Source organism: Danio rerio, chromosome 5 (assembly GCF_049306965.1).
Source record: "Danio rerio strain Tuebingen ecotype United States chromosome 5, GRCz12tu, whole genome shotgun sequence".
In the NCBI taxonomy this organism is placed as follows: domain Eukaryota; kingdom Metazoa; phylum Chordata; class Actinopteri; order Cypriniformes; family Danionidae; genus Danio; species Danio rerio.
In genome coordinates, this window is record NC_133180.1 from 74,128,497 (window position 1) to 74,141,947 (window position 13,451).

Sequence of the window (13,451 nt, forward strand, 5' to 3'; positions counted from 1 at the left end):
TGAAGTGACATTACTAAACCTTTACAAAGGAGTCTAACAGAAATGCTTATTTTAGAAGAAAATTTCAGACAGCATTTAGAGGTTTTTGCAATCCAGGCTCATTGTGGAAACGTAGCCCTGCATACGTTTCTGGAGACCGCAAAATACGTCCCGGGAGGTATGTATTTGTCCAGTTTTTGTTTTTGCGAATCGGTGAGAGGCCGCTGTGTGTGCTTTTTTGCATCTGAAACGCCTCTCGCTAGCGCAAGCCGTTCGTGCCTGCGCTGTTCTCGCGTAAAAAGCCGCCGGAGGCCGCTGTCCAGTGACCGTCCGTCCGTCTGACTGACTTACTGACTGAATGACTGAACGATTGACTGGGCGGCCGGCCAATCGGCTGACCGAGCCACCCTCCTCCTCCTTCTTCCCTAAATCCAAGCGATGATTTACAAAAGCCGTCCAGAAAAAGAAAATCCTTGTCCAATTTCGACAGCGTCTTTGGATTTCACAGCATTCTCGCCCTGTTACCAACTTGTTCGCTTTATTTTTTGGATTCTGTTTTTTGTCTCTTGATTTCTGAATCCGCTCTTCCCCGGACTCGAACCAGGTCGGCTCCTTCTCCTCCGGGCCTTTGCTTCGCTGATGTAACACAACGAGCTAACCGGACAAACTGGTTGCAGCGGGAAAGCCCTCCACACTGAGGAGGTGAGCCGTCAACCAGCGAGCGTGAAGAGGAGTGGCGTCACGCCACCACAAAAAACGAAATGCAGCCATACGTACCTCCGGCCACGTAAATTGCGGTCTCCAGAAACGTCCGCGGGGCTACGTTTTCAGAATGAGCCTGGGTTGGGTTTTTGCATCTAAACTCTTCAAATGGTCTTAATTAATGGATGTGTTTTAGGGGGTCTCACCTTTTTATTGTGATAGGATAGTGGAGGACAGACATGTAAGCATTGGGAGAATAGGCAAAGAACCTCGAGCCGGGAATCAAACTCAGGTCATCCTGAGCACCATGGTGCAACATTTCTTAATCACACATCCATACACACTCATTCAAACACACACATTACAGTCAATTTTTGCTTACCCAGTTCATACCGCTTGTCTTCAGACTTGTGGGGGAAACCGGAGCACCACGCCAACACGGGGAGAACATGCAAATGCCAACTGACCCGGCGAAGGCTATAATATTAAAATAATAAAATGAATAAATAAACTGCTGAGGTGAATATCATTTGCATGATCAATATCATCGAACACTATAAGTATATAAAACAACTTTAGATTTTTTTCCCTCTTCCCTATGGAAATGCACATCTGTACAAAAGGACTGCACATACTAATCACAATCATCTTTTTTCATGTTGTTTCTTCTATAGCGCTTTCTTATTATAGCCCTTGGAGAGATGTCTGTTTGAAGTTTTTATTATGATCACATCAATGCACTATTATTAGATCTTTGTGGTTATTTTTGGGTTCGAGATCTTTGTTTTTATGTGTTTTTTTAGCTTCTCTTCTTTTGCATCAAGCGTTTTTGAGCTGTTGGATGAGGGTGGAGCGACCTGGTCACTTTTTATCCCAGGGTTTATGCCAATCAGGTCCAATCCAAGCTGCTTGTGCATTATTCTATGTGTGTGTGTGTGTTTGTGTGTTTTAAATCTAAACCACATCATTGTAAATCCCCTGTCATCTCTCATTCCAAAGAGCGAAAGACACCGGGAGAAAGAGAGGAAACGAGCAAACAGATAAAAGTAAGAAATCGATGAAAATTTTCTTAGTTTTGTGCATTTTATCATTGAAAAATGGATGCATTACGAAAAGAAATGCTAATTTGATACACTACATTTAAAATAAGCGTTTTAATGAGTTTTTGTTGGGATAACTTAGTTGTTTTATGTTCAATCCACTTAAATTTGTACAAACGGTAACACTTTACAATAAGGTTCATTAGTTAATGCATTTACTAACATGAACTAATCATGAACAACACATGTACAGCATTTATTAATCATAATTGACCATTTACTAATGCAATATTAACATCCAAGTCCATGCTTGTTTACATTAGTTAATGCACCATGAGTTAACAATGAACTAACAATGAACTACTGTATTTTCATTAACTAACGTTAACTAACATGAACAAATACAGTAGTAAATGTATTGTTCATTGTTTGTTCATGTTAGTGAATGCATTAATTAACATTAACTAATGAACCTTATTGTAAAGTGTGACCGTAAAAACTAATATGCTAACTGAAATTGTGAAGGAATCAAAATGCTTTCATTTAAAGATTTAAAGAAATCGTATCATTTGCTACTTAGAAATAGTTTAACAAAAGCATATTTTTATAAAACTTTTAGCTATATTTGTCAGAGTTTACAATAAAGTTTCATTAGCTAATGAATTTACTAACATGAACTAAGAATAAACCTGTACAGCATTTATTAATCATAATTCAACATTTACTAATTATTGCTTTATTAAAATACAAATTCATGTTTATTAATATTAGTTAATGCACTGAGAATTAAATAATAAGCAACTGTATTTTCATTACCTAACGTTAACAAAGATGAATAAATACTGTAATAAATGTGTCGTTCTTTGCTTGTTATTAATACAACCCTACTGTAAAGAGAGTTAACACTATATATTTACTACAAAATAAAAAACTTCAAACTACTTATATAAAATGAGCCGATTCAACACAATTCTTGAGTTTTTTGGGGGCAATTGAATTGTTTTATGTTTAATCTTAAATTTATAAAAACTTATAGACTTAATTCCTTCATGTTGTCCCAACACAAATCGATTGTGTGGAACCCAGCATTTTTAACACTAGAGGAATCAAAATGCATCGGTTTAAAGAAATCTTATCATTTGCTATTTAGTAATGGTGCATATTATAAAATTTTAATAGTTAATCATTTAATAATAATAATAATAATAATAATAATAATAATAATAATATAAAAGTATTAATTTTTAGCTATATTTGTTAGAGTTTACAATAAGGTTTCATTAGCTAATGCATTTACTAACATGAACTAAGAATAAACCTGTACAGCATTTATTAATCATAATTGAACATTTACTAATTATTGCATTGTTGAAATACAAATTCATGTTTATTAATATTAGTTAATGTGCTGAGTTAAATAATAAGCAACTGTATTTTCATTACCTAAAATTGACAAAGATGAATGAATACTGTAATAAATGTGTCGTTCTTTGCTTGTTATTAATACAACCCTACTGTAAAGAGAGTTAACACTATATATTTACTACAAAATAAAAAACTTCAAACTACTTATATAAAATGAGCCGATATAACACATTTCTTGAGTTTTTTGGGGGCAATTTAATTGTTTTATGTTTAATCTTAAATTTATAAAAAAATAAAAGGCTTAATTCCTTCATGTTGTCCCAACACAAATCGATTGTGTGGAACCCAGCATTTTTAACACTGGAGGAATCAAAATGCATCGGTTTAAAGAAATCTTATCATTTGCTATTTATTAATGGTGCATATTATGAAATTTTAAGAGTTAATCATTTATGAATAATAAAAATAATAACAATATAAAAGTCATAATTTTTAGCTATATTGGTCAGAGTTACACAATAAAGTTTCATTAGCTAATGCATTTACTAACATGAACTAAGAATAAACCTGTACAGCATTTATTAATAGAATGTTCATAATTCATAATTCATAATCATAATTCAACATTTACTAATTATTGCATTGTTCAAATTCATGTTTATTAATATTAGTTAATGTACTGAGTTAAACAATAAGCAACTGTATTTTCATTACCTAACATTGACAAAGATGAATAAATACTTTAATAAATGTGTCGTTCTTTGTTTGTTATTAATACAACCCTACTGTAAAGAGAGTTAGCGCTATATTTACTTCAAAATAAAAAACTTCAAACTACTTTTATAAAATGAGCCGATTCAACACAATTCTTGAGTTTTTTGGGGGCAACTTAATTGTTTTATGTTTAATCTTAAATTTATAAAAAATAAAAGGCTTAATTCCTTCATGTTGTCCCAACACAAATCGATTGTGTGGAACCCAGCATTTTTAACACTGGAGGAATCAAAATGCATCGGTTTAAAGAAATCTTATCATTTGCTATTTAGTGACGATGCATATTTTAAAATTTTAATAGTTAATAATTTAAAATTAATAATAAAGTAATAATAATAATATTAATAATAAAATGAATAATCATTTTAGATATATTGATCAGAGTTTATGATGTTTCATTAGTTAATGTATTTACTAACACAAACTAAGAATAATCTTGTACAGCATTTATTAATGCTTTATTAAAATACAAATTCATGCTTGTTACCATTAGTTAATGCACTGTGAGTTAACAAGTTTTTTTTATTAGTTAACGTTAACAAAGATAAATAAATACAGTAATAAATGTGTCGTTCTTTGCTTGTTATTAATACAACCATACTGTAAAGAGAGCTATCGCTATATATTTACTACAAAATGAAAACTAAACACTTTTTGCTGCTTGAAACTTCATACTCCATTCAAATGAGCCGATTCAACACAATTCTTGAGTTTTTTGGGGGACAACTTAATTGCTTTATGTTCAATCTACTTAAATTTGTAAAAACAATTACCTTGCTTCATCAATTTGAGTTGGGACAACATGAAGGAATCGTGAGGAACCCAGCATTTTTTACAGTGTAAAATAGGATACGACAACACATGTTTTTAGGTTACTTTAACTTATTTTAATAAGTTTAACTTAGTATTTTAGTCAGTTTTACTAATGCAAGTTGAGATGACTAGAACATTTCATTTGATTCAACTAAACAATTTAAAGCAGTACGTTTTTTAATAGATGCAACGTTTGTTATAATACAAAAAGATGCTGTTTTAAAAGTAAACGTGTGTGTGTGTGTGTGTGTGTGTGTGTGTGTGTGTGTGTGTGTGTGTGTGTGTGTGTGTGCGTGTGTGTGTAGTTTTGACAGTGATACAGTCAGATGTTTGGGCAGCATTTTCACTTTGTAAAAGAACAAACAGCCACGATGCTTCATTTTTTTCCTCTTTTCATCTGTTAGAGATAAATATATCTCCAAATGATACCTTATCCCAGTATGCTGACACTTTATTTATTTTTTTCAACTTCTCTTTAGTCTTTTATCACGTCAAGTCCAGCCGTCTGGAGTGTGTTTAAATACTCAGAGCTCAAAGTGAAGACGGACACACACTAAACTCTTCAATAATGGCCATGTTTGGAGGAGGTCGTGGGGCGAAAGGGGGAAAGTTCTCGGTGGAGGATCTGTACGGGATCAGCAAGAAGCCCAAACCCTCTTCAGCGGCAGCAATCAGCGCTGGGGCAAAAATAAATGCGCAGAACCGAGCGAAGGGGCAGAAAGGAGAGACGGACGCTCTGGCGTCGCAGATTCTGGAAGCGGCACACAGACTGGTGGAGCGCCGGCGTCTGGAGCTTTACCTCAGAGAGTGTGGCCTCAGCATCAATGACTGCCAGTCTGAGAGACACGCCATGCTGTACCGGTGAGTGTGTGTGTGTGTGTGGACGCCTTCTGGGAAATCTGCTCTCAGTGGTGTCAAAATGTCAGAGCCGATAAAGTCAGTGTGAAAGGATGATAAATGAAGGTGCAGGAAAATGGAAGTAGCAGAAGCAGGACCGAAGCTCAGATTGAAATATTAGACACACTCACTCAAAAAATGATTGTTCAAGCTACTTATAGTTGAAACCAGAAGTTTGCATACACTCTATAAGAAGGCACATATCCATTTTTTAAAAAGTCTGACGTTAATGTGACTAAACTTGCTCTCGTTTAGGTAAATTAGGATTATCACATTTGTTTCTGTTCTGCTTAATAGCAGAATAATGAGAGACAGATTTTTTTCGAGAAATTGTTATAACTTTTCTTGAAAGTCAAGTTTACCTACAATAAGATTATTCTGCCCCTGAAAAAGCTCAGATGATGCTGTTAAGGTTTTAGAAGTTTCTGATTGGCTAATTGACAACATTTGAGTTAATTGGAGGCACAACTGTAGAATAGTATTGAAGGAAAACCTCAAACACACTGCTTCCTTGTGTGACAACATTGGAAAATCAACAAGCCAGAATCAACAACAAAGCCAGATTACAATTGGCTAAATTACACAGGGAAAAATAATAATTGTTCGAGACATGTCCTGTGGTCTGATGGAACTAAGATTGAACTGTTTGGCCATAATGACCAGTGTTACACTTGGAGGAAAAGGGGAAAGCTTACAAGCCTAGAAACACCACCCCAACTGTGAAGTATGGGGGCGGCAGCATCATGTTGTGGGGCTGTTTTGCTCCAGGAGGGACTGGTCCACTTCACAGCATAGATGGCATCATGAAGAAAGAACATTATGTAGAAATACTGAAGCAACATCTCAAGACATCAGCCAGGAAATTAAAACTTGGCCACAAATGGGTCTTCCAAACAGACCATGAGCCTAAGCATACTGCCCAATTAGTTCAAATGTGCTTTAAGGACCACAGAGTGAATGTTTTGGAGTGGCCATCACAAAGCCCTGAACTCAATCCTATAGAAAATTTGTGGGCAGAGTTGAAAAAGCTTGTGCAAGCAAGACAATAAATCTGACTCAGTTACACCAATTCTGCCAGGAGGAATGGGCCAAAATTCCTGCAAACTATTGTGAGAAGCTTGTGGAAGGATACCCAAAACATTTGACCAAAGTTATACAGTTAAAAAGCAAAGCTAAAAATAAAACAAGGAAATGTAGTAAACTTTTGACTGTCTAGAAATTAATAAAAAATTCTCAAAAAAAATTCTCTCTTTATTCTTCATTGTGGCACTTAGCAAATGTAAGTGATTTGGGTAATCCTAACGGACCTAAAATATTAAACTTTTTAAAAAAAATGTTTTGTGTCTTTTTTTAGAGTGTATGTAAACTTCTGGTTTCAACTGTATTTAAAATGAGCTGAATCAACACAATTCTTGAGTTTTTTTTTTTGCTACAACTTAATCGTTTTATGTTCAATTCACTTAACTTTGTAAAAAAAACTAAACAATCTAGTCAACTTAATTAATTTGTGTTAGGAGAACATGAAGGAATTGTGTGGAACGCATCATTTTTTACAGTGCTAAAACATTATAAATTGGATTTACTCATTTTTTTAAGGTAAGTTGTTGCAAACAATTAATACGGGCTGAATTTAAACAAATAAATTACATTTAGCAATGTTCAACTTTGTTTGTTTAAACTCACCTCAAATATAATGTTCGCAGCCACTTATACCTTTAAATTATTTTGTAAACTCAAGGCATCATTGTTTTTAGTGTTTGTTCAGAGTTTGCTTGAAAGGGTATGTAGTGTTGAAAGGGCGCCTGTGATGAAAATCATCTTTTGTAAGCTGTTTGGACAGAACTATGTGTGTGTATAGTGTGTCCACAGTCATACTGGGGTAATATAAACACAGAAAGTAGCATTTTTTAAATGTCCTGACGTTTAATTCCAAATCCCTCCCATTTTGAGGCCCACCACAGCGTAATGTAGAAGTTCCCCTATACCACCGAATTGACTGACAGCTGCGTATTAACATCCGTAGTAACGTGTATAAACAAATCAACAAGACAGGATGTGTACAAGGCAACCAGGATTAAAAGATCTGTTCAGCGCTCTGTGATCATCAGTCATCATCAAATGTGATCACGGATGAGTTTCACAAGATTAAAACGTTTCTAAAACAGTGCATGTTTATAATGGATCACAGCGATTTTACCGTCTTCATCAGCACAGCTGCGTGTCAGTCCAACTATAAATGAAGACGCTTCAATCCCGGTTTGTGGACGTTAAATCAGATTTATTTTGTACAGTAACAGAACTGATATCCATAGAGCAGTGGATATTAACGTGTTTCCTGTCATAGTGGCGTGCAAAAACTGTGCAAAATTAAACATGCGCTGAGTGTGTGTGTGTCTGTGTGTGTGCATGAACTTTGTAACAACATTGTGTGTGACTCATCGCAGAAAGGCTTGAATTAACTCCACAACAAATACATCAAATAATAATTTTTAAGTGAAGGGCAAAGAATATACTCTTTTAAAGGTCTTTAAAATGAAATAACTCAACATAATTATAGGAGTCTGAGAAAAACAATAATTTTCGATGGAAATTTCAGACGGCACTTAAAGGTTTTTGTATCTGAACTCTTCATATTTATATATAAATAATTGTTATTGACATCTAACATTGGAGTAAAACACATTCAAATTGATTACAGAACATTATAATTGATTGTTGATGTTTTTTTACGCCAATTTTAAACGCTAGTTTTTACGCCAATTTTTTACACACATTATGGGGAAACAAAATCCAGTGTAAATTTGTTCATTGAAATTGAAGCTTTCGGATGATTAAAATGCTCTTATATAATATTGTCATTAATTTGGTGGTCAAAAAGGCATCAATATGTGAATGTCAACTGGACATCAAGGTTACAACATCAAATTGATGTAATTTTAACATCAAATAGTCAACTGAACCATATTTAAAAAATGATAGCATTTTTTACGTTTTTTTTCTTACATCAATATTAGATGTCAAACTGATGTAATTTTAACATCAAAGTAGTCAACCGAATCAAACTAATTAGGATTTTTGCATGTTTTTTTTTTTTTTTACATCAATGTTAGAGGTCAGTTTGATGTCATTTTAACATCAAAATAGTCAACTGACATCAAATCGATTAGAATTTTTGACATGTTTTTTTTTCTTACATCAATCTAACATTGATGCAAGAAAATAAAACATGTTAAAAATTACATCAAATTGATGTAATTTTTACATTATAGTAGTCAACTGACATTAAATTGATTAGTATTATGACATGTTTTTTTTTTCTTACATCAATGTTAGACGTCAATTTGATGTAATTTTAACATAAAAGTAGTCAACTGACTTCAAATAGATTAGCATTTTGACATGTTTTTTTTCTTACATCAATGTTAGAGGTCAGTTTGATGTAACTTTAGCATCAAAATAGTCAACTGACAATAAATCAATTAGCATTTTTGACATGTTTTTTTCTTACATCAATGTTAAACATCAATTTGATGCTACTTTTACATTAGTCAACTGACATCAAATTGATTAGTATTTTGACATGTTTTTTTCTTACATCAATGAGGTCAGTTTGATGTAATTATATAAACATCAAAATAGTCAACTGACAATAAATCGATTAGCATTTTTGACATGTTTTTTTTCTTACATCAATGTTAAACACCAATTTGATGCAACTTTTACATTAAAGTAGTCAACTGACATCAAATCGATTAGTATTATGACATGTTTTTTTTTTCTTGCATCAATGTTAGAGGTCAGTTTGATGTAATTTTAACATCAAAATAGTCAACTGATATAAAAAAGATTAGCATTTTGACATGTTTTTTTCCTACATCAGTGTTAGAGGTCAGTTTGAAGTCATCTTTACATTACAGAAGTCAACTAACATCAAATCGATTAGTATTTTGACATGTTTTTTTGCAGTTTTTTATGTCATTTTGACATCAGGGTGCCCTCTGGGTAATAAATATGAATATTAGCACACATACAGCATGCTGCACCCTTGTCTGAAGTTTATAATACTTTCAGACTTGATCCTGCTATAATTGCACCACAAATCCCATCAGGCTGTTCTGCGTCCCCAGGTGATTGGTTCTGTGCAGGTTGCCATGGGAACTGCCGGCTGTGCAGGAGGTTTGCTGGTTTGAGGCACAGGGGCTTCAGTGTCCTCACACAGCCTAACAAATATGGTCATATCTAGTGTCAGGAGGTGAATTTTGACATCTCACTTCACAATACATCACACAAAACATCATATATAGATGCAAATGATTGTAAAGTAACGATTAACAGGCTGACTACTCCCTTTTTTTTGAGCATCCAGATTATCTCTAATTCCTGAAACTGTGTGTTTTTAGCTGTAGATTACAGCACACATTAGTTCTGGGAAGATGAAGATGGCGCACATGCAGGAAGCACAGGCTTATGTTCAGCGGCTTAAAGAGAAAAAATTACGAGAGAGGGCAATGATTAGCACGGGAAAATGAGTGACAGGGAGGAAAAAAATAATAAAAGGCACACAGAGGGAGAACAAAATGCTTGTCTGAGAGCATATACTGCTGGCTGAAGTGTGTATCTGCGTACGCTTTTATGTTTTTTGCGCATATTGTGTTTTCTCCAGATGGAAGCACTTAAAAGCACCGTCTCTCCAGGGGGGACAGCGATCTGTTTCCAGGTTTCGTCTTTTGAAAAGCGGATTCGTACTTCCATGAATAATTGACATGCAGTTCTCATTGCTGTCCACTGGAGGCCATGCAACAGATTTATTACAGGGAAAAAGCATAATGTGAGTTAAACTTGCTCTGTACAGAAATCCCTTCATTTGCTATTCCCTACATTAGTCCACCGATATAGCAGTGCACTTAAATGAGTGAGTGCACTGAAGGGATGCTGTTTTATTTGAGTTTTGCTGGTTGATAATCTTCTTGGACGGATTTGATTTTACACTTCTTATTATTAATCTTAATTTTATTAATTAAATTCTTAATATTTATTTTTATTTCACAAGTGATGCATAACAGCAAGAAAAAAATCGCAATATTTCCTATAATATTATTTTTTCTGGAGAAAGTCTTATTTTTTTTAAAGTTTGGCTGGAATAAAAGTGATTACATTTTTTTAAAGGACAGTATTATTAGCCAACACAGGCTCATTCTGAAAATGTACCCCTATATACGTTTTTGGAGATCGCGAATTATGTAGCCATAATTAGTGGGACGTATGGCTGCATTTCGTGTCACGGTTTGTGTAGAGCAGTGTCTTCAACCTTTTTATTACCTGTCATCGTTTGTCAATTTTACAATGGACCGGTGTGGGCCAGGGAGGGGGGAATCACGTGAACACCGCTGCTGCGCTCGTGCATCCAGGTTAATCATGAACAACTCCGTGCGCATGCGCTAGTTGCACTATCGCGGAATGATTATGTTTCAATCAAGGTTTATATGCATCAAATACATAACATCTGTGCCAAACATTTAAACTGACGAACATTTTAACAATAATACAACCGCATAGCCGAATTAAATGTTTGCATTGGCATGTTACAGCCCTAATGAGTATGATTATGTGAAACTCCATATAGATACATATTGCAATGATTTCAGGTACTTACTTAGCGATGCACGCACACATATATGCACAATCCTTAAATGCTCTGCTGATTTGGACTCTATAATACCTGTTAAATAGCTTTAAACTTTCAACAACCACCACTGAGCTATATTCTAGCGATCGTTCTGCCTGCTCTGTGGTGGATTTTGGCATATTCCATTTCACGCGAGATGGCGGGGGGTGAGTGGAAGAAACCAAGTCGCGGGGGGAATATTTTCTTCAGAAAAAATTTATGATTTCTTATGTGGCCCGGTACAAACTGTTCCACGGACCGTTACCGGTCCGCAGCCCGGTGGTTGGGGACCACTGGTGTAGAAAAAAGGAGTGAGGACTCACACTGTAAAAATGGCCATGATTTCAACAGTAAAAAACTGTAAAAATGCTACTTTACAAATCCGTAACCTGGTTTACGGTGTGTTTCCTTAATATATACAGCAAATAACCGTAAATTTACTTTCCCAGAATTCCCTGCGTGGCACATAACTTTTTATGCATTTTGTTGACATTAATATGGATCTTTTTAATTGTTTCCCCATCAGTTTTGTTCATTAGAGATTTATGTTACATCTAATTTTGATAAACAATGTTTATTTCATGACTTTAATTTAATTATGCGTGTTATCATACTGGTGTTCAGTAGCTGTGTGAATGACACTGAGGAAAAGTTGATTGTGATGAGCATTGGCTCATTATGTAACTTCCTCATTACCACCTGCATGTGGGTGTGCAAACGTGTCTAACTGTGTAACAAAAGATGTGTGGATGTTGGTCATTCAAAATACAAACATATAACCTCTATAAATGAATAAATACGGTAATTTATCTTAAAAATTAGAAATTACTTTTACGGTTTCTACCGTGTTTTTAATGGTAAAGTGCTGGCAACCACAGCTGGCGTTTTTTTTTACTGTAAATTTTACGGATTTATTTTTTACAGTGCAGGTGCAGAAAATAATATGGGTTTTATTGATAATAAAATACAAATAAAACAAAAAGGCAAAACAAACTACCCCAAGGGGGAAAACATTACTATAACACAAACAAACTTGGCTGGGCTGGCGAGACAAGACTGGAGCAGGAACACAGGGGGACGACGAACTGGCACAGGACAGCGGACATGAGGAGAATATAAGCAGAAGTAAATTAACACACAAACAGATGAACATAATTAACTAATAATGGGTTAACAAGGAGGGTGGGACTAGACAATAGACGGGAGAGCACATGACACAGAGACAACACAAGCATTTGTTTTACTCTGTGAAATTGGAGCGAGACAGAAAGTGGAGCTTTTTGTCCTCTGGCAAATCCCTTCTCGCTATCGGTCAAGACCTACTTTTGTCATTTTCTGCCAATTAATTTGCAATTACATCTTAATTACGCCTTTAGTAGGACACACCTTACAGGCAAAGAAGAGGGCATATTCTATCTTTCTCTCCATCTTTCGCCTGCCATATGGACTACTTTGCAAAACCAGGTGGTTTGATGTGCTCTGATTCTATAAAGCACATGTTCGGTCTCTGCACCTCACGTTGTTTTTGCAGCTGAGATGACAATCTGAAGCTAAAGAGCAGTACAATCTAATACAACAGAGATACTAATATTAATGGATCTCCTATGACACAGCTGGGTTCAACCTCGGCAACACTGTATTTCTGTACTTATTATCTGAGGAGTTTGAACATCGCAATAACACACTGCAAAAAATGCTTTTCTAGTCCAAACATCCACAAAATCCTAAATCGAGAGGTTTTTCTACACTACATGACAGAAGTCTTGTTGCCTATCCAAGTTTTAGGAGCAACAAATGATAACTTGACTTCTAGCTGATCATTTCAGTAGTGGCTTAATGAAAGGCCTCCAGATTACACTTGTTTTACCGAAATAAAATATGATCATGCCTTGATTTTTAGTGATTTAATTTGGGCTGTAAGGTTTGACTTAGACAAAAGTCTTGTCACTTAACAGAAATCATGTCCAGTATTGAATATAAAGTCATGCTGCAGTTGAAAAAGAATGAAAATTGCGCATGACTCCCATGAGCTTGGAGGACTGCATCCATCCATCTCTGCAATGACTCAACTCCCAGAGTTCATCAAGATTCTTTGTATTCATCTTCAATGCCTCCTCCATCTTACCTCAGTCATGCTCAATAATGTTCATGTATGGTGACTGGGCTGGCCAATCCTAGAGCACCTTGAACTTCTTTGCCTTCAGTAGCTTTGATGT

At 35.1% G+C, this 13,451-nt stretch overlaps 1 protein-coding gene across 2 annotated transcripts in view; it reads left to right on the forward strand.

Moving 5' to 3' along the window:
- Positions 1-1,578: 1,578 nt before the first annotated feature.
- Positions 1,579-13,451, forward strand: part of LOC100334158 (voltage-gated potassium channel subunit beta-3) — an 81,317-nt gene continuing 69,444 nt past the window's right edge. Inside the window, exons 1-2 of one of the 2 annotated variants that reach the window (XM_073951655.1) lie at positions 1,579-1,727; positions 5,153-5,534. In XM_073951655.1, coding sequence (XP_073807756.1) covers positions 5,242-5,534 — 293 coding nt within the window. In that variant the 5' untranslated portion in view covers positions 1,579-1,727; positions 5,153-5,241. Of the gene's footprint in view, positions 1,728-4,946; positions 5,535-13,451 lie in introns of those variants that run through there. The other variant, XM_073951656.1, reaches the window with a different exon arrangement.